Below are 27,504 nucleotides of genomic sequence, written 5' to 3'. Positions count from 1 at the left end.
CAATCTCAGGAGCCGAGTTTTCTATACAAGAGTCGAGGGCAGGCACAATCGAAGAACTGAGATGTTTGCCACTTATCGTTTAAAAGCTTATACGTCTGTCTTGAGTCTCCCATACATGATTCAAATTTCCTCCAGTAAAATTGGTTTTTGTCTTAACTAAATTGCTTTTAAATTGATTACGTAGATCTTTAAATTTCTTAAAAATCAAGGGGTGTTTATTTTGTTTCCAATTTTTGTGTGCCTTGTTTTTCCGAGATCTTAGTTTTTTTAACTTAGTGTCAAACCATTTTGGTTGCGATGTTGTAGCTTTCGAACAGTTTATTATGGGGGCTACTTCATCAAGAACATTGGCAAATATATTGGCGAACAGATTAAAATCATCATTGACATTAGCAGTTTCATCAAAGCGTTCTCCTAAGCGTTGCAATAAACTGGATTTAAAGTCTGATACTGTTTTAGGGTTTTTCAGATTTCAGAAAAGAAGTATCTCGAAAAGAAACAGGCCGTGGTGGTTTGGTTTCAATTTTTATTCTCCATCTCAGAGAAACAGGAAAATTATCAGATAAATCTTCATATTCCAGTACTTCAGTCGTATCTACATCAATATTTTGTTATACGAAATGGTCTATACATGTAGAGGCAGAATGTGTCACTCGTGTAGGCTCTTTTGGACTCAAATAGTACCCGTTTGATTCGATAGCGTTCTGATAATTTATTGTAATTAAGTTATCTTCCAATACATTTATATTGAAATCACCACAGATGATCACTGGAGTATCGCAGGTAGATTTCGCTCAAGAAAACAATCAAATTTCTCTAGGAAATCTTTTTTATTGGTTCTTGGTTTATTATAAATAACCCCTACTTTAAAGTTTTAACCATCTTTTGTTATTTCCGAAAAAATAGCCTCCTCAAAATTGAGGTCGAAAATTTTCATCAAGCTACAGTTGCTTTTAACTTGAATCATAACACCAACACCACGACCGGAATCTCGGTTTTTCACAAAGAATTGGTTGTAGCCATTGATCAAATATCCATTAAAATTATCGTTTTCACTTAGCCATGTTTCTGTTAAACATAAAACTTCTGGTGGAGACTCAAGACCAAGTACTAGTGCTTCCAACTTATCAAAATGTGGTTTGATAGATCTTACTTTTAAATGAAGAGTTGAAATAGTAATTAAGCAACTTTTTGTAGCACCATTTTCTTTTTCAAAATTATGATCCACTTTACTTGTTTCATTAAAAACTCTAGACTCAGACGAATTAAAGCACCTTTGGACAGTATAAAAATCATAACCTAACTTTTGACCACCATCATATAAGGAATGAATCTTATACACTTTATTGTTAGCAGCATCGTTTTTAATATAATAATTAGTTCCTTCTCTAGGCCACACTTTCTCAATTTTCCTGTCCTCTTTCATTAGATTGAAGAACTTTAGTCTAGGTGCAGTCATATCTTCGAAAATTCTTACATCTTTCAACTGATCAAAGTTTGCTGCGTTTTTCTTACTCTTCAATAAATTGATTTTTGCTACCCGTCTGGTGAAACGAACAATCACATGACGAGGTCGATACCCATTGAAATTTGGAAGCCGGTGAGCTATTGAGATATCATCCGATGTTATGCTCGACTCTAGAGCTGAAGCAAAATCGACAACTTTTTCAATCGTCGTATCGTAGTCCTCATCATTCTTCTTTGCTGGGTCATCTGACACTTCTTCGGGTAATCCAATTATGCGAAAATTTTCGCGACGGTTGTAGGATTCTAGAAGCTCGCTCTCACATTTGGCTTTTAGATTGCACCTTTCTTCAGCCTAGTAAATCGATTCATTGACTTCCTTCTTTATCTCATCTTTTGCTTTCTTCAGCCTTTCATCTATCGCTGATTGGATGCTTTTTATTAACTGCTCTTCTATTATTTTCACAATACCCGGGATCGCTGATGCAACGACTTCTTGAATTGTATTTTTCAGTTCATCATTGTTATCATTATCGTCAGTTGGACTGAAGGCACTTCGCAATCGCTTGTTGTCAGCTTTTGCAACTGGTGTTTGGTCATGGTATCGAAGTCCTGGCATCTGTTCTTTTTCATTTGACTCGGACATTTTCGTTCTCTGAAACTATTTAATAAGTTTATCACAACAATTAGGCTAATTGAGGTTTAGTTCTTTTGGAACGTTTTCTTTTCCTTTTTTAAACGTGAAAAAAAATGGCGAAAATGATATGGAAATGGGTTTCGGTGGCTGGATGCAACGGATGCCGAAGCTTTATAATGCAGATGTGTTACATGAATACTGTTTGCTCCGAAACATCTTAGTTGCGCAAGCATTAGACGGTGAAGGCATGTAAAGTTCAGTTTAATCATATTGTGTTCCAATAAATTTATCTGTTGCATGAGTTTCTAATGAGTAAAATAGGGCAACTCCATTGTGAATATTTTTCTAAAAGTTTCATTGAATAATTGGTTTATGATTGATTGCTCACGTTTCCTTAGCAGCCACCGAAATTCTGGGAAAATGAAAACAACGGTAGCTTACATGATGTTTCAGTGCTAAACATGTGGTACAGCAATTTCAAATGTCAAAGCTAAATTTTAACAGGTTTATGAAATCTTTTCTGGGTCCAATGTTTTTCCAGTCGAACTAACAACTTTCAATTTTAGTTGAGTTCGTCATATGACGTCACTCTGGTTTTAAATCAGCTTTTGTTTGAACTCATGCAATTTTATCACTGAATTGCGTGCATGAAGCCATTTTCACACCTGTTGGAGCAAGGTTTTTGTTCCGACCCCTCTTGAGGGGGGAGGAACTATATACTCAAATGGGTTTTTTTTGTTCAGTCAATTTCGGCCGATCGATATATTCATCGTAGAGAGTTGAGACTGGTATCATTAGAAAGCTTGTCCAGCGTAGAATATGGAATTAAAAAGGTTTTCTTGATTTTCGTTTTTTACAGGGAGATATCGAGGTTTAGACTTTCGAGAAAATAGAGTGAATTCCGTTGATTTTATTCACCTTTTTTCGGAATTTTTGACTAAAATTTCGCAAATTTTGCTGAATATAAATAATTTTTTTCAAAAAAATGTTGATTTTATTTTTAAAGACAAAATGTGTTGTCGGCCATTTTATTGAATTTTTTTGTCACAAATTCCGGCTAAATATTTCCCAAAATTCAGGCTTTTTCATCAAAAACAGCACGAAATAATTTTCTTTAGTCCACTTTGATTAAATTTGTGGTAAGTGCACACCCAAACACCACTAACACAATCTTTGTAGACTGAAAAGGGGGCTAATTCTACTTCAACTTCCGTGAATTTTGTCTTTAACTGTCGTTTTTTCTTTGTCTTTTTAGTCGTATTTAATTTCCTGTACAATGACCCGGTTTGATTGGTTTTTCCTGGAAGAGTAGATGAGCCGATTTTCCGATATAAGAAGATAGATAATGGCTTTCATGACTTTGAAAACAATTATTTTCCAAAATGAAAAAAAAACATTTCAACTTCGCATTTTCCTTTTATTTTCTGTTTGTTACCTGGTCTCGTTAATTAAAGGTTAAAGATGACATTATTTTTGTCAAGGGAAGGTGTAAAAAGGGATTGGTGTCACAAAACCTAATGTTTTTGTGAATTCTTTATGACTTTACTGTCTTCGACACTGGTTTTTCACAAAAGAAAAGTGAAAAAATATTTGATTTTTTGTCATATTTGACGTTCTTTTTGTAGACGTAAGACATATTCTGGATAATTGCAGGTCTCGAGGGCTTCCTTTGGAAGAAAAAACGAATCTATTCATTTTTTTTTTGTAATTAATGTCTTTCATGTCTGAAATAAATTTTTTTTGATAAAAACAAGTATTAAATAATCTTGTTTTCTTTTTGGTCTAATTGTTACCTAGTTTCATTAATGAGAGTTCAAATAATACATTTCAAGGGAAGATGTCTAAAGGGATTGGTGTCACAATATCTAATATTTTAAGAGAATTCGTTATGATTTTACTGGCTTCCACACGGGTTTTTCACGAAAAAAAGTAAATGAATTTTTGATTTTTGTCATATTTGAAGTTCTTTTTGTAGACGTAAGACATATTCTGGATAATTGCAGGTCTCAAGGGCTTCCTTTGGAAGAATAACCGAACCTATTCAAATTTTTTGATTTTGTAATTAATGGCTTTCATGGCTTTGGAAATAAATTTTTTTCGAAAAAAAACAAGTATTACCTAATTTTGCATTTATTATGTCTAATTGCTGCTTATTTTCATTAATGAGCGGCCACATAATACATTATCGGTGTTCAATGATGGTGCAATTGAACATATTTCGGAGGCCAAAGTATGGCTTTACCGCTTCCAAAGCATTTTCTGACAAGTTTTAATTGATTATTAGTTTGTTGTCTAATTGTTGTTCTTTTTGTAACTGCACAAAAATTGAATACCAAGAGTTCTTAATTCCCTTCTAAAGAAGCTTTGATAATTGTAAACCTATGGGATATTTTAGTTGATTCCTTATGGTTTTCTTTACTTTGGAATTAATTGTTTTTTTTTTTTAAAAATTCAGCGAATTTTCTAACTTTAAAGTTTCTGTTCTTTTTTGTCTAATCGTTACCAAGCTTTTTATAAACTGGTAAATAATCATTTTTTTCTGATGAATTACAAGTTTTTTGTTTTATTTTTAGTTTCATCTGACGCTATTTTGACTTTGTTATTAATTTTTGTTTTTTTAGAACGGGCATAAATTTTTAGATGTAATTAATGTTTGTTGTTGTTGTTTGATTTTGCCGTTCGTCTTCGCTCGCTGTTTTAATATCGGCATATCTCATCAATCTAAGGCATCATTTTTTACTCCACTGAGTTATTTGCTTTGAAGGCTGTATTTTTGTTCACACATGTTTTTTTTTTTTGAAAAATACGAATTTTTTGTGTTTTTCTATCTGTTCATTTGGTAGACAATTATGCCAAAATTGTGGATGAGCGAGGTCGGAACCTTATGTGCGATTGCACATTACCGAGCCGCCTTGTTTTGTTCATATTCGTGAATAGTTTTTGGTAATAATGAATTATCTCTCAAAATGACTAATTTGTATATCAAAAACATTGGTGGCATTGTTTGTATGATTTTTTTAAGGAGCATCGTTTGAAATAAAACCCGACGGATTTCTTAAACTGAAAGAAAGTGCTCATTGAGCAAAAAAGTGTCAAAAATTGCAAATGGATACGTCAATGGCCAAAAAACAACATTGTATAATCACTCCGCTAGAAAGCCCACATAGCCTGTTCACAAGGTTTAACTTCTTGTTTAAGTTTTCAGGGAATTGTCCTCAAAATTTATAATGGACACAATGTGCTGAACATGGTAGGTAGCTCAGCGCTATTTGGCATGAAAAAAGCTTACTGAAAAACCAGTCCAAAGATTATTTGAAACTATCAGTTTAAGCAACCCTTTATTATTTCACTTCAAAATTATAATTTGCTTGTAATACTGAAAAGGTAAACAAAAATTCTAAGAATAAGCCAAAATTTTTGCCAAACTTCGTTTTCTCCTCGAAATGAGCGACATTCGAAAAGCTCAATGAAATTTTGTAAGCTCGAGGCTTTCTTAGCATACTTACATTTCTTCATGCGTCAGACACATCTAGCATTGATTCAACAGAAAAATGACCAATTCAGCTTGAAGTGCCTGCCTCCTCCGTTAATACAGAAGGTCAAAACAACAGCGTTCGGAAACTCTGCTTTTATATGCAATGATAAAGTATTTGAATTGGCAAAATATTGTGGTATCACAATAGCAATATATATTTGCTTCCAAGTGTCTGAGAATTGAGAAGTTGTTGTTAGTGCCACATCTTTGGGTTCTGTGAATTCGAGTCACTCTACCTGCAGTGGACTGAAAAATGACCGTCGATATTTTTTCTTTCGAAAACAGTTTTGATAATTGGTCGAATGCAAATCAAAATGATCTATTTCCGAATTTTTGCCTTTAGCGTCGTTTTTGTTCGATTTGTTTGCAAACAAAACCATAAAATCAACAAAATCGAGGCGAAGGGGAATTAAAGAGGTAAGGAAGACTTGCTGTCGAACGACCAGTGTCACTTCAAAGCATTAGAAGTCTCACTGGGTGTTCGAGAGCAATTCTTTCGAGGTTAGGGGGTTATGTTTATTTTGAAAAAAAGTATTTTGTAATTTATTCGTGCAATGTGTCCATCGTGCTATTTCAGCATTATTAAATTTCAGAATGACAAACTGCGATTCAGTTAATGCGATGCAACGTTTTGTAAATTTTGTTGAAGGTCAAGTTGCATTCTAAACCCTTTCTAGTAGTCTTGATGCGGTCTCACAGCACTTTTCCTTTTTCAAACTCTTTCTAGTTTTCCTTTTTCAAAACCCTTTCTATTAGTCTTGATTCGGTTTGACAGCAGTTTTCCTGTTTCCGATTTTGATGGATCAGGTCATCTTCCTGTGAACTCAATTACGTTCAAGTTTTCCTTACCTCAATAATTCCCCTTTGCCTCGATACTGTTGGTTTTTGGTGTTGTTTGAAATAAGCGAACTTGCATGTTTAAACTTTGACCTTTCAAACATTCGGTAGCGTTGCAACGGTGGTTAAACTATAGCGTGTCCCTCTTGAAATAAGCTAACGTTTCAAAAATTTGTGAATAGTTCTAAGTTTAAATACGAAAAGCAGATGAAATATAGTTAGTCCCATTAAGATACAACGCAAGCGAACGTTCGAAAATTTCCTGAGCGTAAATGAACATCAAAATGCTGATATAGTCAGTCCCATAAAGTTGCAATGCAACGCTATCGACCGTTTCAAAGGTCAAAGTTCAAATTTAAAACGTGCAGATATCTAGCAAAACACTGCCCATTTGCATGCCCCCAGCTTTTCGAACGTTCGCTTGTGTTGCAACTTTATGGGACTTACTATAGTTACATGTCCTAAATTTGACCTTTGAAACGACCGATAGCTTTGTAACTTATGGGACTGACTATAGTAAGTCCCATAAAGTTGCAACGCAAGCGAACGTTCGAAAAACTCTTGACATGGAAATGAAAAACGAGATGCTGATGTCTGCATGTTTAAAGTTTCAACTTTGACCTTTGAAACGTTCAATAGCGTTGCAACTTTATGGGACAGACTATAGTAAGTCCCATAAAGTTGCAACGCAAGCGAACGTTCGAAAAACTCCTGGCAAGCAAATGAACATCAAAGTGCTAATATCTGCTTGTTTTAAATTTGAACTTTGACCTTTGAGACGTTCGATAGCGTTGCAACTTTATGGGACTGACTATATATAACTAAAGAGGAGCAATAAAAAAAGCGTTGGCTTTCAAATGACCACATTCTTGCTCAGTTGAGTGTCTTGGCGTTTTCGAACGTTCAATTATAGTCTGTCACATGACGTTAAATAAGCGAACGTTCGAAAAACGTGCAATCGAGCATCAATGTGCTCATTTGAATGTGAAAGTTTTTTTTCCATTATAAGTTCATTAATCAATTTTTTTCTACATGTTTTAAATTTGAGCTTTGACCTTCGAACTCTCACCTGTGCCTTTTGAAACGTTCTCTTTTTTAAACTTTTTGGGATACGCTATATTCATTTTGATGATACGCTATATTCATAGACTATAATTAATCCAATTAAGTTCTGACGTAAGCGAAAGTTCGAAAGACTGTATAATCATTTTGATCATTCGCGTTTCATGAGTTTTCGAACGTTCACTTGCGTTAAGCTATTGTTTAAATTTTATATTTTTTTCAGTGTTACTGAATTTCTTCAAATCCGCAAGACAGAAATTAATTGCAGCGAAAATGTCTGAGAATATGCTTTGCCTGAAGACCAACGACGGAACAGTAAGTGTTTCCTAATATTGCTATAGCTGTCAAATTTCCTGAGCATTTTTAACGGCATACAAAATTTTAAAAAGAAATTATTTTCATTAATACCCTATAACTTAGTTATTTCCTTTTGCTGTGCCTAAAACGAGCTTTTTAGAGAGAGGGGCAGTAAAGAGTGAGTGCTTAGCATCGTGATTTGTGACAAATTTTTTGCAAGTATCACTTGAAAGAGATAAAAGAGTACCTGAAAAAAAATTTTCTAGTAGAATTGTCAAACATTAACAGCTAATCAAGTGCGTTGGGTATTTTGACTTTTCTCTAGTCGATCATTGGGTAAAATTGATTCTCATGAGACCGAACACTGGTTTTGAGAAGTTGATATAAATTTAATTTTCGAATTGGTTTCAGGTTTTCAAAATCCCCGAAGCAGACGTCAGTAAAGCTGAAACGATTAGGCGAATGTGTGCAGACATCCCGGCTGCAGAAGGAGAGGAAGAGGAAATCACCCTACAGAACATTAACTCCACCATTTTCAGAAAGGTTAGTTCCAACTAGACGATAAGCTTTGTGATTTTATCATACATTAAACAAGTGGGCTGCTAATGTGCATTTTTTATATAATGCTCCGACCCCGCTCATCCACATTTTGGCTTAATTGTCTACCAAATGAGGAACAGATATCAAACCCCAAAAATTCAAGATTTAAAAAAAATGGTGTATGAACGAAAAGATAGCCTCCAAAGCAAATAACTCGGTGGAGTAAAAAATGCATTAGATTGATGAGATATGCCAATATTAAGAAAGCGAGTCAAGACGATCAGCAAAATCAAAGAACAACAACAAACATTAATTACATCAAAAAATTTGTCCGTTTAAAAAAAAACAAAACTTAAAAATAGTCAAAATAGCGTCGGACAATTGGACAAACCTTCCTATATATTAAACGCGTGGGCTCTAAATTTGGACAAAATTGTTGCACGTTTAAGGGGCCTCTCGAGAAGCGCGTTTAAGAGCCGCATTGAGCAGCATGGTTAAGCGAACATAACGAGTGAGTTCAGTGAAGGCTCAAAGTAAAGATGCGTGAGAACCGAACCTGGGACAAAAGACTGTTAGTCAGGTGCAGTTACCACGAGGCTAAGAAGGCTTGAAAGTATGCTCGCCAAGAGGCAGGATTTGCTGGCCTGGGTACTACGTGTTTAATTGCTACCGAACTAAGTTTGAAGTTCTTATAGTAAACGTGTTTTTCTGCAAAGTTTTGGCCGTACAAATTCTGCGCTATTCTAGAACACTCCCTGCTTTCAACTCAGCTTTTAATGCTTTCCTTTTCGATTTATGTGTAATCTCAAATGCTCTCAATCTTATATGTGTTTTTTGATACGAAAAAAAGCGATTGTGAGAAACGGTGGTATGTAGTCGTTATAGCGCAGTTGGTAAGATTGATGACTGTTTATGTGAGGGTCAAGGGTTCGAACCGTTGTCGGGTACCCTACTTTTTTAGACATGAAAATTTCTTGTCAACATTATTCCGCCTGTTCGAGAATACTTCTTGCGAAGCTGAGCCGTTTGATGTTCCTGTGTGATAGAAAGAAAATAGCTAATCCTATATATTAAACGTGTGAGCTCTAAATTTGAACAAAATTTTTGCATGTTTAAGAGGCCTCTCGAAACGCATATTTAGCAGCCGCATTGAGCAGCATGGTAAAGCGAACATAACGATAGAGAGTTCAGTGAGCTAAAAGGCTCAGAGTATATGGGTGAGAACCGAACCTGGGATGAAAGACTGTTAGTCAGGTGCAGTTTGCACGAGGTTAAGAGGGCTTGAAAGTATGCTCACCAAGAGGGAGGACTTACTGTCCTGGGTGCTGTGTTTTTTAATTGCTCCCGATTTAAGTTTGAAGTTCTTATTGTAAGTGTGTGTTTTCTGCAAAGTTTTAGCCGTACTGATTCTGCGCTCTTCTAGAACACACTTAGCTTTCAACTAAGTTTTGCACGCTTTTCTTTTCGATTTATGCGTAATCTCAGAAGCTCAAATCTGAAATATGTTAATTGACAAGATAAAACCGATTGTGAGAAACGGTGGCTTGTACGTAACATGTTATAGGGGTCCTTAATCAGGTAACATTGCGTAATAAATGCGTTTTGAGACGCGCTTTACCATCCTTTTTAAGCTCCTAATATGCGATTACGCTCCTGATTTTGCCTTGATTACGCTTGCGGTATAGCAAAAACAAACAAATCACAAACGCTATTATCCAGAAATTTGCATGCTGTAGAAAGAGCAAAAGACAATTGCAATGCACAGATAGTTCAAGTTGTGAGACCTATGGCTGTTAAACGAGGGGCATGAGTTCTAGCACGAGTTGGTGCAAAACATAAACCTTTACTTCCTTTAAACCTTCTATTCGTTTAAATGATTTTCCGGTTATGGTTTTGCGGGCCTGCTAGTAATGAACAAGAACAGTAAATTTGAAAAATTCGCGTATTTTGAAAACAATTAATTTCAAGTAATGCAAACCATTCGAAATCAACTAAAATATCCCATAGGTTTACGATTACCAGTGTTTCTAAGGGTGGGAAATAAGAACAGTCGGTATTCAGTTTTTATGCGGTTACAAAAAGAACAACAAATAGACAAACAAAAAATCAGTTAAATTTTGCCAGAACTCACTTTCGAAGCTGTAAAGCCATACTTTGGCCCTCAAAATATGTTCGGTTGCACCTTCTCCGAACACCGATAATTTATTTAGACCTCTCATTAATGAAACCAGTTAACAAGTATACAAAGATGAGAAAAGGCAAAATTAAGTAAATTTTCGAAAAAAAATTATTTCCAAAGACATGAAAGTCATTAATTACAAAATTAAATAATTAAATAGGTTCGCTTATTCTTCCAAAGGAAGCCCCTGAGAGATGCAATTGTCCAGAATATATCTTACGTCTACAATAAGAACGGAAATATAACAGTCAAAAATTAATTTACTTTGTGAAAAACCCGTATTGGAGCTAATAAAGTCGATTTCGTGACACCAGGTCCTTTGGCACCTTCCCTTGACAACAATATTGTCTTATTTGGCCTGTAATTAACCAGACTAGGTAACAAACAGACAATGAAAGGAGGAAAATGAAAGTTTTTTTTCTGGAAAACAATTGTTTTCAAAGTCTTGAAAGCCATCAGCTATCTACTAATGTCAGAATATCGGCCCATCTATTTTTCCATGAAAAGCCAATGAAACCGGGTAATTATACAGGAAATTTCATACGACTAAAAAGACAAAGATGAAACGACAGTTAAAGACAAAATTAAAAAATTCAATCAAATTCTTGGAGGAAGTATTGTCGAAGCCGTTAAAACGGGAGTCTATCGTTAAGGATTTTAATATTATCGATTATGCCTTTTATTTACAAAATCAAATGTTTTAAGTCAAAACGACTATAAGCCTCAAGTAATGAACTTGATGCAATAATTTGGAGCTAATTAGCAAGCGAATGGGACCTATCACTAGTGAGCCTTGAATTGAAATGTTCTGTCATTTTAATAATATATAAAGATCGAATTTTATAAAAAAGAACGACTGATTACAATTAAAATCCAAATTATTTCCGGATTGTAGCAGTCCAAGAGTGGTCCAAAGCTAGCTCTGCTAATGTTGCTCTTCCGTTAAGAACACTTACTTTTTCAATTGTTATAGATATTGATATTTTGTTAAAAAATCAAAAATGCTGCGTTTTTGATAATCAACGAGTAAAGTTAGCAAAAAACGGCAAAGTTTTAATTACGGAGCACTCGCAACGGAATTCGAAGTAGAAATAGCCCCTTTTAAGTCCACAAAGATTGTGTTAGTTGTGTTTGGGTGTATATTTCCTGCAAATTTAATCAAGGTGGGCTAAAGAAACTTATTTCGTGATGTTTTTGATGAAAGTCTGAATTTCTGAAACATTTAGCCAGAATTTTTGACAAAATAAAAAATAGCCGACCAAATTTTTTGTCTTTAAAAATAGAATCAACTTTCTTTATAAAATTGAACAACTTCTAGCAAAATTAGCAAAATTTTAAGTCAAAAATTCCGCAAAATATGAAAAAAATCAACGGAATTCACTCTGTCTTCTCATGTTTTTAACCTGGATACCCTGTAAAAAACAAAATCAAAAAAATCTCTTTAATTCCAGGTTCTACGCTGGACAAGCTTTCTAATGATACTAGTCTCAACTCTCAACAACTATCGATCGGCCAAAATTGTCTGAACAAAAAAACCCATTTGAGTATATAGCTCCTCCCCCCTCAAGAGGGGTCGGAACAATTAAAAAAGCAGCATTAAATAGCCAATGAGACCTGGCATTAATGAGACTACGAGACAAGACAAGCAACAAAAACAAAGTAACAGCAATAAACAGTAATTGCGGCCAAAACTATCTTTTTTGAAAACTTAGTAGCAAAGTCAAAATACCCATGGGATAAAACCTATGATAAACAATTCAACTTTTCTTTCACCAGAATGCAGAGTGCTATGACTTGTTTGTAATGAGACCGTTTAACTGGTCAGCTGAATAAGAAAAAAGGGGGCAAAATACGAGTATAAAAGTTCAAGAATCCATCAATTTTTTTAAACCATAAATACCAAAAAAACAACCATTAGTTTTTAGCTCCAAAAACACAATATTGATTCACAAGTATTGCTCCATAAAGCCCATGATCCCTGTCTTTAGTGAGATTAGGTATGTGACTAAAAATAAATGCTTAATAAATGAAGGGAAACATACTCAATTAAAACGATTGGCAGTCAACAGAAGGGATTATCTAGGTTCAACTATGTCGCTATGTTAAGCCAATGAATTCTGCCGCTAATCACAAGTCAAGAGAGTACGAAAAGAACACCAGATTTAGGCTAAAAAGTATCGAAACCATAAACATAAGCAATGAACTGAATGTTCACTTGATCCTGCATTCGACTTCGATAGGACTGTCATTTCAACTTTCATTAACTTCAAATACTCGAATTATGGTCAAATGTCACAACAAAATCACGAAAAATTTGAAAAATTTGTGTGGTTAAGTCAAAATCAAACTTGTTACTGGAAATAAGATTTTGAAAAAAGTAGTGAAATAAAGTAAATTGGTCAAAAACCCGATTTAGATATATCAAAAGTTGTATTTATTTTTCGGAGAATAACTCATGTTTTTTTACCCCTACAATGTTTTCGTAAACCATTAATGAGTTTTTCCCGAATTTGTTGCTTTTTCTTTAGTCTTATGAAAAGATTCAACTCGTTGACTTTTAAAACTCGTTGACTTCTCGAAAAAATTAAAATTTGAATTTACAAGTCTTTTACGCCAAAATCGTTTTACGCCCCTATAATATTTTCGTAAACCATCAATGAGTTTGGCAACCATTAATGAGTTTTGCCCGACTTTTTTTGCTCTTTCTTTAGTCGTATGAAAAGATTCAACTCGTTGACTTTTAAAACTCGTTGACCTCTTTTAAAACCTTTAAAACTTTTGAAACTCGTTGAGAACTTTTGAAAACTTCTCCAAAAAAATTAAAATTCGAAATTTTTAAGTATATGCTTTACGCTTGAAGGGCTTTTTAGTGATAACACTCGCACCTCTCTGCGATGAATATATCGATCAGCCAAAATTGAAAAAAAAGCAAACAAAAAACCTAGTTGAGCATACTGTTCCTAAGGTGGGGTCGGAGCAATCAGAAGTTTTATTATTGGATTTCTTTGATGTTTTATCATGTTCTCATACTTTTGTGTAAAAAGGTGCGAAACTTGTCGAAGCATGTACACGAACTATAGTCGTAGCAGCAAGTTGAAACGCTAGCGAACGTTACAAAAGACAAAGTTCAAATTTAAAACATGCAGATATCGGCATATTGATGTTCTTTTGCACGTCTAGAATTTTTTCTCTGAACGGTTGCTTGCATTTCAACTTTATGAAATCAAAAACAATTGAATAGAAGTTAAAGCTGTTAGAATCTTCGGTAATGAAGTTATTACACAGACAAAGCGAGGTGATGTGTTATAGGTGTTGGAGTGGCTGAAGCACCACAAGGACGACCCTCCTCTTCCTGAGGATGATGAGAACAGAGAGAAGAGGACTGACGATATCCCTCCATGGGACCAGGAGTTCCTCAAGGTACACGCAATATCACCACTAGTAGTGCACGAAAGTACTGAATGAATTTTAAAAATATTTTTATATTTTGTTACTGAAAACACCTCAAAAGTTTGAAGCAGCTTTTTGATCATTTCAACCTGCTTTAGCTGCTCTTATTGTTTTCGGTTTCCAGTCTTGTTTGACACAAATTTGAAATGCAATCCAGAACGCAATATGTGGCCACATTCAAACAGTGAATGAAGTGAACAATAAATTTTTATAAATATAAAGTATTTCAGAATTATGTTCAAATTAATATAAAGTTTGTTTAATAGCCGCACAGCGATAGCTGAGGCTATTATTGGCCTTCTCTTGGTTTTTTTTTTATTTCGTCGTCATGATTTTTGTTACGACCATATGACGTCACAGCCATTTTTTGTTCATTCGTTCATGCAATTTCAACTGAATTGCATGTGTGACGTCATTTTTCGCTCTTAGTGGAGCGAGTTTTTTTGTTCATGCGCGTGATTAAATTTTTGGTCACACTTGACTTACCTCACTCTCAAAAATGACTTCCTCACTTTGAAATTGACTTTTATTTACTTTAATTCAAAGAGATAAGGTCAAATGGGTGTGTATCACTCTAAATGAAGGTTATTTGAGATCAGCTAATAGAGGCAGCAATATTTTATACAGATTTTAAATCAAAATATAACAGATCAGCCTTCAATGAAAAGACGAATTTTTTTGGTCTGTCTTTTTTACTGTTTTTTTAGACTGCCGATCTACGAATCTATTGCGGCTATTTTCTGGCAATCTGCCAGCTATGTTTAATTGTTCTCGAACGAAGTTTGAGACAAATATTGTACTCGAATTTTTTTTCTTTTTATGCAAAGTTTTGGCTTGAACGCTTTTGCGCTGTTGTTTAAAAATATTCTTTGGCTTCTTGAGCTTTTTCACGCTTGAGTTATTCATTTTTGAGTGATCTCAGTTGCTCTCATTCTGAAGTAAAGTTGGTTGCTAATATAGAAACGATTGTTAGCGAGCGAGAAGTAAAGCAATTGTAGCTTAGTGGTCAAGATGGCAGTCTTTTATCCTGAAGGTTGCCGGTGCGAACTCCTCTGGGGTCGGGAATTTTGCATTCATAAAAACCTTTAAGCAACAACCCGCCTCCCCATTAAATTAGATTGCACCGCCTGTCGTTCGAGAGCATTCCGTACGACGTTAGTCCATTTGTTTCTAATTGCTCAAATGTTTTTTTTCTGCCTAATTGGTCGTGAATATTTAAGTCGTGTTATATTAATTTCCTAGAAAACGATAGCGAAGGGGTAATTGGTCTAATCATGGATCTTTGATTTTTTTTCTCATTTTGCAATTCAAAGGAATTTGATTTTCGAGCTCCTTTTGCAACTTTTTTTCAATATTTTTTCAAGACGGGATAACCAGATAAAGTACGCGCGTCAAGTTGCTTTAGTCGTTGAGCTGGCTGTACAGGATTTTAAGTGCTGAGTTTACTTTGAAGCATTAAATTCAATGTGAAACAGTTACTTTTGAAGTTTGTAAGCCCAAAATTAAGCAATTCACGTTTTAAAATTTTATGGGTATTAGATTGAACTAGTCAAATATCGTAGCGGCATGTTATCAGCAGTAATTTGATTTCACTTCCGTTTTGGAGGATTTTTTTCCGTTTAGGCTGAATTTTTTTAGATCGAATTTTTCAGTTTTTTTTTTGCACATTTTAAAAGCAGAACAGAAATGAAGAATTTCAGCAACTAATTGTTTTTGGATTAATAAAGTTAGATGGTTTTCCCCTCTGTTTGCCTTTTTTATGTATAGGGTTCCTCTCAGAAAGAAAGTTGGTTCTCAAGAAAATGTTAAACGATGTTTTAAGTTTTTTGATAATTTTTGTGTTTTTTGTGAGCTTGGAGCTGGCTTCTTGCGTAGATTTTTGCAATTGAATGTTGACTTTGGAGAAATTTAAAATGTCAGGCAAGATTACTTTTGAATGACAATTTTATTTCTCTGACGTTTTGATGGAAAGGTAGGAAGATTATTCTTTTTCTCTGAGTTTGGGAAACTATGTTTGTTTAGCTCTTAATCTTCAGTTGGTCTGCTGGTCAGGCCAGTGGTAATCGTTGGTTTGGTTATTGTTCAATTCTTTCGGTTTTTCCTTTGTTATCTGAAGCATATCTGTTCCCTTGAACTTTGATGTCCTTTGCGTTTTTGATTGGGAACAAATACTCGACGTCAAATTTGTTTCTACAATTTGTTTCTTATTTGTAGTTTTTTTAAATCCGTTTGGCTTGTAATTTTAATTCTTTTGCGGATTATCGTCAAGGATTTTCAAGTATTTCTTTTGAGAACTGAGTTGTTTTGTGTCTTTACTGATCTTTTGATGACCTTTAGCTTTTAAAACAGGAACAAGTAAACCCCTGGGGCATTAATTTCATTTAAGTCCCAATGTTTTTATTAATCTTTTGTGTTAAGTTCGCTGAAGGTACTGAGAAGTAAATGCAAGGTGAAAAGTTCCTTTGTGCCCAAATTGCTATTGTGTTTCATTGACATACGGGTATTAAATTAAGACTGGTCACAGTTTCTAGAGGTCTTGCCTTCTAGCTTCTACTTCCAATTTTTTGAACTGCAAATTTTTAAAATCCATTGAGGTTAGCTAGAATTTTTGTTAATTGTTGCAGCTTTGCTATGTGAACGTAAGACTATTAAATTAGCAATGTAACCTGCAGTTTATTTTATGGGGCATTCTGTCCAAGTTAGGAGTAACTGAATTCTTTTCAGCTATCAGCTGGGTTTTTGCGCAGAACTTAGCAATGAAATGTTAATTCTGAAGACATTTATACTATGTATCTTGCAAATCCTTGCAATGTATGACCCTACTTGTCTCTTTATGCAATATGCAATTCAAGAGTTTTTTTGATACCAGGTTATCTGCTTTCGCTTTGTTATTGTTTTGGTGATACTGTTCATTGCTTTATCACCAAAAGTATCCACAATTAAAATGTTGGTTTTGGAAGAGACAAAGTTATAGCTCGAGTTATTATTTAACTTCTCTTGGATTTTAACAATCCGAAGGATTTGGATTGAGTCGGTATGTATTTCAAATCTCACACACTTTTCGGTTTTTTTTACGCCAGTGAGAATTCAAATAGCGAAATCAAATTGAGTTGTGATTTTAGTTACGCAAGAGCTCAAAAGTTAGCAAAAAAGAGAACGTATGAAGTATGCTTTTTTCGAACTACCTTTAAAGTGGTTTGAGAAATAGGTTATAAAAAATTTTCTGTTTAGTTTTTCACAACCAATTTGACTTTATTTCAGAATTGCTTCTCTTGAGCGCTATTTATATGATGCATCTGTTTTATAGTGGCTTCTATTCATCAACGGGAGTCTAATACTTTTTATGTCTTAGACACTATTTAGTGCTATAAATTTTTAATTTTTATTCTCGCCCGCATTTTTGTTTTCTATTTTAGCCCTTTGTATCATTATTGACGCGTGTTATTGGTTGGTAATGAGGCATGAATGAGTATTATTAATGGTTCGACTTGTGCGCAGATGTGGTTTTCATGACTTTGACACTGTTTGTTAAAAAAATTTAGTGAAGTTTTTAGTTTCCAAGTATTCGTTGTACTTTTTATAATCTAATTAAGGATAGTTATAGGTTGCTAATTGTGAATGTTATTCTTTGCTTTCTTTGTTGCTTTCTATTATTGCTTTGCTGTTCTTTGATGTATCTTTGCTGTGTAATAACCTAATCCGGTCTCAGCGTACTGACAGGTCTCATCGGTTTTCTACTGATAAACTTTAGTTGAACGAAATAATGGCTTCATTTTGTAGCCGATACTTTGAGTTTTACACGATTCGATTCTAAAAGTATTAGCCAGTTTTTGATGTTTTTTTGTTACCACTTTTTTGTTTTCTCATCACTTGGTATTTTTAATGAAAGGTTTCATGGGTTACTAAAGAGAATTACATTGTTCAAATTAGTAAATTGAGTTGATAGCAATCGTTTTTATGATTTGGACTTGATTTTGCAAAAAATACCAATTGTATTTTGAGTTTTGCATGTCTTTGTTGCGTTTCGTGTTGTCTTATTGCTAGATTTCGAAAATAACTTCTTTCTGATCTAGTGTGGCGTATTTTTGGCTCCCACTTTATAACTTCGTACGCTACCGTTTGTTTTCGATATGTAGTGTTTGTTTCCGAAACATCTTGTTTCGGCTGGTCGTTATTACATTAGATCTTTGAAAATAATTTTAATTGCTGTTAGATTTTTGTTCAATTTTGCGCATATAGGATTATGGGATTTGTTTTGACTTCTGATTTTTGTATTGTGAATCAGAATTTGTCCTGTGTTTTTGATGTCAAGTTTTTTTTTGTTACGGTCATATGGCGTCACGATCACTTAATTCTGATTTTGTGCATACATACATTCAATTTCGACTAAATTGCCTGCGTCAGTTTTCACTCTTAGTTGTGCGAGTTGTCTTTGGGCTTTGCAGTTTCCTGATGTCTAAGTATGCAATTTCACTAACTTAGGAGACTTATGTTCTTTTGTGAAGGGCGTAGAGTTTGGTGATAGTCTGTTATGTTTGAGAGCATGATGATTGAAGGACCCATTGTTTCTATGTTGATATTGAAATAATGCAAAATTTTGAAGTCAGATTGTCTCCTTTTTGAATGTTTAATTGCTCTCAAACGAAGATTCTTGCAATTATTTTAGTCTTGTGGTCTTTTTTGTGTAATTTTTCTCTTGACCGATTTTTCTTCTGACCCTGCAGTGCTGAAATCAAAACCAGATACTTGAATTGAGTAATCCTATACAAGATTGTTATGAATAAGATGAGTGTGATCCTTCAGAGTCGACAGGTGTCGAAAAAAATATTGTAACCTGACCAATGATTGTGTTTAATTTGGTCTTGAACGAAGTTCACAGCAATTATTGTAAACGTGTGCATTTTTGCGTTTCGCGTGGTCTAAAATTCTCTCTCAATCACAATTTCAAGCAGCTGAACTCAATTATTGGTGGCAATTTAATACAAAGTCAAATAAAAAATGCGCCGAAACTGGTGACATTTTCACTTTGAATCTGAATAATACCACATATGTTAACCTCTAATGGGGTTATTTGAAGCCCACTGTTGATTTTCTTAGTCCCATTTAGACTTCCATCACCCGACTGAAGCAGGCTGCAATTGATTAGAGCTCCCACTAGTCGTTCCAGAGCAATTCTTCCGACGTCTATTCGGTTACGTTTATTAATTGATCTCAAACGAAATTTGTAGCATTTATATTAGTCCTGGGTCTTTTTACGATTTTTTGTTTGACCGACGACCCTTTTCAATTTTTTTTAAAAACGGGATAAACAGGTAACGTCCGGAGGACAGAAAGTTATCATAGAGCCTTATGGCTTACTGGCTTCTAAGTATCCGTTTCAACATTGTTATGGAGACAAAATTTATGGTGTTGAGGGCGGTCAAGAGTTTGATACCCCCCCTCGTTTCTCCCGCCCCCTTGAACCCCGTGCCACGCTAACTCCATTCCCCTTCTATTAAGTTGAAGATAGTCATACTAAATTGTACCTAGCTGCTGACGAAGCCAACCGCTCGCCAGTCGTTCGAGAGCAATTCGACCAACGGTAGTCTGTTACGTTTGTTTTGGGCCGTGCGGGTCTTAGCTATGGGATTTCGGCAGTCTCTTTTGCCAGCTCAGTTGAATGAGTCTCTTTTGAATGATGAATTGTGGTGTTGAAATTTGAATGGTGAAGGCAATTTTCTGTCTGTCACTAATTGTTTGGTGTTTTCAATATTTTGTTATTTTTATTCTTTCGATAGGTGGCGTTTCGTCGCAATTTTTCGTCCTTTCTAGCTTTTAGCTGCTATTTTTGCAGAGCTCTGAGGACTAGTTGTAATTGAAAGTTAAAATTTACACTTATTGAATTTTGTGTCTTGAACGTTTTTCACGCGAACAGCTCCAAGTTGACCATTTTCAGAAAGTTCCTAAAATGCTGAATGGCAATAAATGATTGAAAAGATTTTGTGACTGGGTTCTGGGCTCAATTGGTTTTTGAACTGTTGAAATTCGTTTGGAAGGTTACGTTTGATGAGCTCCTCATAAGTTTTTTATTTGTCAATGGATCTTTCGACAACACAAAGTTTTCAGGAGAAATTGTTAGGCGCCGAAACCCAATGCAATAAGCATAGTTTTTTTGATATTATGAGTAATGATATACCACGTGTTTCTCAAAGAATTTATGGTATATGGATGGTCTCATGGAATCTGATTTTTGCGAGTGCTATTAGATGTCCTTCTTTTTAAGTTGTGAAACTTGTTAATCTTTATTTAGATGCTCTTTTAGTTCTCGTACTCGGTTAGTTTTTTAAAAATGGTATTGTGACTTCCGAAATTTACGCTCAGTTCAGTTCTCTGTCCATTATCCGCTTTCCGTTCGATATTTTGTTCCGTGCTCAAGATTGTTGTTAACGACCATGTCGCTCTATAGTGTGAGTGACATTATGTAGTCGTCTTGGACAGTTTTTTTGTTCCTTTCGCGGGAATGTTTCTTTTGGTAACACAATTTGATTGGCTGAGTTAAGATCAAACGAGAATGTCTCACTTTAAATTAACGTTATTCTAGGGACGCGTATAGAGGCAATGCATAGGTCAGTCAAAGTCCTCTAAATCAACTTTAAGGTTTCACAATAGTTGGTGGAAAATTAATTTGTTCAGTGGTGTTTTGTGAAACTACGTATTCGTAGGTGTTTTGTGAGACTATCTTCAAATCAATCGCAATTGTTTTCTGGCAATCTGAGAATTTTAGAGAGTTTGAAAATAATCGTTTTCTTGAGGCTGTTATGCTCGAGTTCGTATCCCCTTTCATCTCTCTCTCTCTCTTCATTGTCATAACTTTTTAACCGAGGTTGACGCTAGTATTAACACACTGAGTGAGTTATCAGAGTGACTTTTACTCCTGTGATTAAAACTGTTTGCATTAGCTTGTGTAACAAATATATGTGCGTTTTGTGGCAATGATGGCCTGCAGAATCAAAAGCTGTTATTTTAAAAGTGTGAAAATCACGCAGAATAGTTCATATTGTACACGAGGGAAAGCCTTTCCTGAATTAATTTGTGTTTCAAGGTTGACCAGGGAACTCTGTTCGAGATCATTTTGGCTGCCAACTTTCTGGACATCAAAGGTCTCCTGGACGTGAGCTGCAAGACTGTAGCCAACATGATTAAAGGAAAGACACCTGAAGAGATCAGAAAGACATTCAACATTGTGAACGACTTCACTCCCGCTGAGGAGGAACAGATTAAAAAAGAGAACGCATGGTGCGAAGAGAAGTAGAGCTAGTAATTGAGTGGAACATGTGAAATATAGATCATATTAAGAACATTAACCTTTACCTGCTCTAGATAATTGCAAACAGCTTCCTTTCCCCCTCAGTTGTTTATTTTTCACAAGCTTACGCCAACAAATTAATTTCTCTTTGCATTGGTGTTAGAGTTGAAAGTTTTAAGTCGTATAGCCTAAGAGGTGGAAGTATTTATGAATAGTATTTTAAAGATGCCAAAATTATTGATATATTGTTACAATCATCCAGTGGGGGAAAGGAAATAGTTGCCCAATGCTTATTTAGTGAAGCGATAACTTGGTACTATTCACCGTTTTGATATCAATCCAATCTTAAATTGAATACTTGCAAATTTTAATCAGCTAAATACGTGGTAAAATGTAACCATAACTAAGTAAGTACGTTACTGTTACTACTTGCAACCTTTTTTAGTTCAATATTGCATATAAGAAAACAAGCCAGCAGTTAGAGAATTCCCGAAATGACTTTCTCCATTGTATGTTATGTTCATGTAAATAGATAGTGCGTCAGGATCTGTTACACGCCGCGTTGAATTCAAGTTGGCGGACGTTTGAGTTTTGAAAAAGATCTTTCCTTAGGCATGTTGTGTTAATGTTACAAAGAGTTGTCAGCAAAATTGATATGAGCGAGCAGTCTTATTAAAGGCGACCGTTTTGCGTCCTGAACAATAAATTCATTAGGCTTATATGTAGAGCTGGATTTCCATAATGAAAACAAACAATGTCATGGGCACATGAGTTTCACTGATCTTAGTATAAGATCTCAGAATAACATAAAGCTTCAATAGAAGGTAGTATACGGTAATTATCTGAGCGGTGATTCAGGAATTACATTTTAGTTGAGTGACGCCCGTAATATTGGCATGAATTCGTTTGCTTCCACGTTTCAAAGATTGTAGCCGCTCCAAGCCTCTCACGGCTATTATTTAGGTGCTCTCCTTTTACAATCCAAAGAATTTAGATCGTGCTGGTGCTTTGTCTTTTTATGATCCTAAATATTCGGATTGTATTGGTGTGCTGTCTCACAGGATGCAAAGTCGAATACCGCACGTGAAATCAATTGTTTTGGTTAATCTGCTGAATAAAAATCAAACGCAGAGAGAAAGAGTGGGTTTTGTTCATGCAGTATTATAAGAGAGCGCAAAAAAATTTTGCTAAGCGTGCGATATTTTTTGATCACGTGCGGATTTTTCCAAGAGGTTTTTCAGTTTTAACTCTTTTTAGACAAAGTTGTTTCGTCGATTTTGGCTTGTAATACTGTGTTGGGAAGTATATTTTTTCATTTCGAGCGAAGAATATACTTTTAGATGATATTTTGAGCTTATTTTGCCACTTTGCCCTGTGGAACGCTTTTTTACGATCTTCAATTTTTTTTAATAGAAATTGAGGTTTTCTTAAGGTTCAGCTTAAGGTATTTAGTGATATCTTGATTTGATTAATATTGATAATGGTTTGTGTTCTTTAAAGAAAATTGAGTAATTTTAAACAAATTTTGGTTCATTTTCGTCTGTTTTTCAGGATTTTTGCATATTTCTTTTGAATTAAATTTGTTGGAATAAGCTGGTTAACCGAGATATTTAATAAGTATTGTTGCTAAGAAGTGACGTTTCAAAGTTGAATAGTGCAGTTTATATGACATAAATCATATTTGTTTTTCATGTTTTTGTTTTTAATTTTTGATTAGGATGTCTGACAGGTCACTGATCGAGACGTGAAAGTATTCACGGTTTTGATTTCAATCCAGTTTTAACTTGATAACTTGCAAATTTTTAGTGAGTAAGTGGTAAAATGTAACCATAACTAAATAAGTTATGTTTCACAGTACAAACAGTACGTTACTGTTACTAGTTATTATTGCATATAAGAAAACAAGGCAGCCAGAAGAAAGATTCCTGAAATGATTTAATCCATTGTATGTTTTGTTCTTGCCAATAGATAGTGCGTCAGGATCTCTTGCACGTTGCGTTCAACGCAAGTTGGCAGACGTTGAGTTTTAGAAGTTGAAATGTCTCCTCTGGAATGTTGTGTAAATGTTAGAGATTAAAGCGAAATTGTTACGAGCGAGCAATCTTTTTAATGTCCACCGTTTTGCGTCTTGACTCGTACATTCATTAAGCTCATGTGTAAAGCTGGATTCCACAATGAGAACGATGCCGATGACTTCTGTTTACTCTGAGCTTCGTATTTTGTCTCCCTTAAGATGCAATAGAAGTGATTATCGGGTAACTATCTAAGTGGTAATTGAGGAAGTTTGAGTTGATTGACGTCTAAAATGTTGGTATCAATTCGTTTATGTAATTGCTCTCAAACATCGATTTTCGCCTGACTTTTCGTCTTCAAAAAGGGATAAACAGGTTAAGCCTGGAGAGTTTTAAGCGGATGAACAGCTCTTTGAGCCTCATAAGTCTCGAAGTATGCGATCCACTGAAATTGTTTTGAGGGAGATTCTTAATCTTCTCACTCTTCCCGCAAAAAGAACAGTTCAACCTCCTCAGTCTGGTTATTTGAAACCCCTTCTCATCCTGCGCCACCAGTGGTACCGAAACCAACCGTTCGTTTGAGAGCGATTTGACCGACATTAGTGGAGAATGTAATGTGGCTAAGTATTAGGTTAATTATGTCGGTTATTAGTTATTTTAGTGGATGTCAAACAATGGCAGCTCTGAAAAACCAAGGATTTCCTGCATCTGTGGACGCCTTAAAATACCATGGGTACTGATTATTTTTGTGGCATTAAGAAAATATATTCTCATACGGTAAATTGAAAAAGATCTCATCAGGCAAAAAAATCAGTAAATCATCTTAATTCGGGGATAAATACAGAAATAACAAAGTATTTGATTCTGACCGAAATGACTTTACATATAGAAATTACTTTGTGGAGTAACGGCCCTAAATATTAGATTTTCACAAATCATTCAAAAATCCATTCACATCTGGCAGTTATTAACAAAAAATTTAATATGCAGATGATTGAAGTCGCGACATTCTCTCTATACCTTATGTTTGTTCAGGCAATTTTGGGTGATTTGCGAAACGGTTAATCTGACAAAATGATTTTCCATGCGCCGGGTTTGGCTAATTAGTGTTCTTAAGAGAAATTTTAATTTTCGAGGCTTGAAGCTAGTCGGTTTTTGTGTTGGCGTTTCATTTTTAGGCTTTGATGCGTGAAATATGCAATAGACATATTGAAGATCTAATCATTATCATAGATGCTAATTAGAGGTTTTTCCAACAGCGAGCAGATAGTATTTGTGCCGGTTTTTGATAAGTTAAAAGTGAAACGAAGCGATAACCGCATTCCCTGGGTTTTGAAGTTAAAAAATTTAAAAAAAGACAATTTTTCAGTTATCCAACGGAGGGAGTAAAATTTTCTTAATCATGGCTTTCAAATTTTTCGTTTGACTTTTGTACCGACGAAAGCCTATAAATCGGTACAATTATGTGCTAGTTGCATTTTGGGCTGGAAAAGCAACTGAAAACTTTTCCTGGAAAATTCAAAATTCTGCTTTCAAAAAAGAAGCCCGGATTTTTTTTTGCTTTTCTGTTTTATTCTAATATGAATCTTTTGATATGGGTACTGGTTTTCTGTTGTCAGATTCTTATATATAATTCTGTTCACATTGTTGCTGTTGTTATTAATTGCTCTTGAAAGAAGTGCATAGCAATTATTGTAAATGTGCGTCTTTTTTCAGAAACCAATAGTAAGCTGCCCGAATAAACAAATTGGCTGTTACTTGGCTGTTGCAGGATATACGATCTATAATTTGTGGTTAATTGCTCCTGAACGAAGTTCATAGCAATTATTGTAAACGTGTATGTCTTTTTTTAATGCAAATTTTTCGCTTGACAATTTTGCGCCTTTTCTAGAACATTTCTTTTTCACGCTTTCGTTCGACATTTTTGAGTGATCTCTATTGCTCTCACTCCGAAGTAAAGCTTGTTGCTAATATAAATTGGTTACAGCAGAGCCAGAACAAGGTTCTGATAGAGCTGTTGGAAGTGCTTGGGGTCACGGTTCTGGAGGTCAAAGGTTCGAATCTCGGGTGGGGACGGGATTTTTTTTTACCCATAATGAGAAATTGATCTAGGCTATTGTCCCCTTGATTTAACAGCCACAGCCTCGCCTGTCGTTCAAGAGTAATTCTTCTGACATTTGTCGGTTTGTTTTTTAATTGCTCTCAAAGGAAGCAGTTAATCAGTACTGATGATTAATGGCTCTCATACAAAACTTGAAGCTGTTATTGCAACCATGTGTCTTTTTATGCAACATTTTTGCTTCACGTTTTTGTGCTTTTGTTCTATAACTTTCTTTGACTTCGGAAGTAACTTTTTCATGCTTTTCTTAATGCGCAGTGATCTCACTTGCCCTCACTCGTAAAGTAAAGTTTGTTTCTTTTTCACGCTTTCGTTCGACATTTTTGAGTGATCTCTATTGCTCTCTCCGAAGTAAAGCTTGTTGCTAATATAAATTGGTTACAGCAGAGCCAGAACAAGGTTCTGATAGAGCTTTTGGAAGTGCTTGGGGTCACGGTTCTGGAGGTCAAAGGTTCGAATCTCGGGCGGGGACGGGATTTTTTTTTTACCCATAATGAGAAATTGATCTAGGCTATTGTCCCCTTGATTTAACAGCCACAGCCTCGCCTGTCGTTCAAGAGCAATTCTTCCGACATTTGTCGGTTTGATTTTTAATTGCTCTCAAAGGAAGCAATTAATCAGTACTGATGATTAATGGCTCTCATAGAAAACTTGAAGCTGTTATTGCAACCATGTGTCTTTTTATGCAACATTTTTGCTTGACGTTTTTGTGCTTTTGTTCTATAGCTTTCTTTGACTTCGGAAGTAACTTTTTCATGCTTTTCTTAATGCGCAGTGATCTCACTTGCTCTCACTCGTAAAGTAAAGTTTGTTGCTAAAGTTAAAGCGACTGTAGCGTAGAGAATTACAAGGACTGTATAGCCGAGTGGTTAATGCGTCAGTCGAGGACAGTGGAGGTCGGGGGCTCGAAACTCACCCTGGTTGGGTGTTTTTGTACCCATAAACAAAAATTTATCTAGGCTACAGCCCTTGAATTAAATTACCGCTCCTGTCGTCAGAGAAATTTGTCCGATGTTAGTCGATGAATATTCTAATGCGATTTCCCCTAATGAGATTTTTTTCGCTGGCACCTAATTCATCATGACTTTTATCATGCTTGACTTCTTGATTTTTGCGTGATCTAATTTCCTCAGTTTGAGTTAGAGCTGCTAATTGAAAGGCAAAATGAAAGTTGGGCAAAACTGGTTTCGTTTTTCATGATAGAAATCTTAGTTGCGTGGTCAATAAATTCGAGAAAACAGCTTGAAAATCAATAACTATACTTGGTGTTGTCATTATCGTCATTCGAGAATGATGGAACATGAAAAAGCATCTACGTGACATGTAAACCTACCGCGAAAAATGGCGGAAAGAACAGTTTCTCCAATTCTCAATTTCGCAAATTGGCGTTACACAAATTTAGTACGTATAAACATTATTTGATTTAAAGGGCATTCAATAATTGCAGAAATCGAAGACGCACAAGGAGTCAGAAGCTCATGTTTTAAGTTGGCAAATATTCGAAACAATAGAAAAATGGAGGTCGTTCTTTGTTTACTCTAAGAATAGACAAGATGACAAAAAACCACGAGGTCTGATCAAAAGTTTGAATTTCCCTGGAATTTCGCCGAATTTAATTGCTGTCTAATTTCTCCAAAAGTTGCGCATTGATACTTTCTGAAAACTAAAGCTGTTCTTTATGAGAAAATTAACTCAGATTATTACTTGCAAGATAAAGTAATAAACGGGCAAAAAATACTAACGACTTAAGAATTTGGAAATTTTTTGACAATAAGCGTTCTTTGAGTGAGGAAAACTTAACACGTAACTGTAAGCTTTTAGAACCATGAATTGTTTTGTGGCATTTACCACATTTTATTTTGTAGCCTTGACTGACCTAATGAAACCAAACTGAACGAAAGGCGGACCAAACTCAGAATCAAAGTTTTTGCAATTGAGTGTTGTCTAAGTCGTTATGAATAGCTGTAGTTTGATACCTTCTACCTTTCAACACTGTAACTTGTTTTTCCGACCCCACTTGTGGTGTGGGGGGGGAGGAGGAGGAATTTTATGCTGGTTTTTTTCTTTGTTTAGTCAATTTTGGCCGA

The 27,504-nt window shown here is 35.1% G+C and overlaps 2 protein-coding genes across 3 annotated transcripts in view; one reads left to right on the top strand and one right to left on the bottom strand.

Annotated features, from left to right (window-relative positions):
- The window catches only part of LOC142336036 (uncharacterized), a 421,548-nt gene extending 419,399 nt beyond the window's left edge, over positions 1–2,149 (bottom strand). The window contains exon 1 of one of the 2 annotated variants that reach the window (XM_075384527.1): positions 2,128–2,149. The gene's annotated coding sequence lies outside the window, so the exon portion shown is untranslated. The remainder of the gene's footprint in view (positions 1–2,127) is intronic. The other variant, XM_075384528.1, reaches the window with a different exon arrangement.
- LOC142336038 (S-phase kinase-associated protein 1-like) overlaps positions 1–21,869 on the top strand; it is a 42,624-nt gene extending 20,755 nt beyond the window's left edge. Inside the window, exons 2-5 of the mRNA XM_075384530.1 lie at positions 7,760–7,850; positions 8,244–8,375; positions 13,861–13,971; positions 21,083–21,869. Of these exons, the coding sequence (XP_075240645.1) occupies positions 7,809–7,850; positions 8,244–8,375; positions 13,861–13,971; positions 21,083–21,292 (495 nt within the window). The 5' untranslated portion in view covers positions 7,760–7,808 and the 3' untranslated portion in view covers positions 21,293–21,869. The remainder of the gene's footprint in view (positions 1–7,759; positions 7,851–8,243; positions 8,376–13,860; positions 13,972–21,082) is intronic.
- The last annotated feature ends 5,635 nt before the right edge of the window (positions 21,870–27,504 follow it).

This window comes from Convolutriloba macropyga, chromosome 3, assembly GCF_964194025.1.
Source record: "Convolutriloba macropyga chromosome 3, txConMacr16.3, whole genome shotgun sequence".
In the NCBI taxonomy this organism is placed as follows: domain Eukaryota; kingdom Metazoa; phylum Xenacoelomorpha; order Acoela; family Convolutidae; genus Convolutriloba; species Convolutriloba macropyga.
The sequence above is the reverse complement of the archived record's forward strand: the minus strand, read 5'-3'. Positions and strand labels throughout refer to the sequence as shown.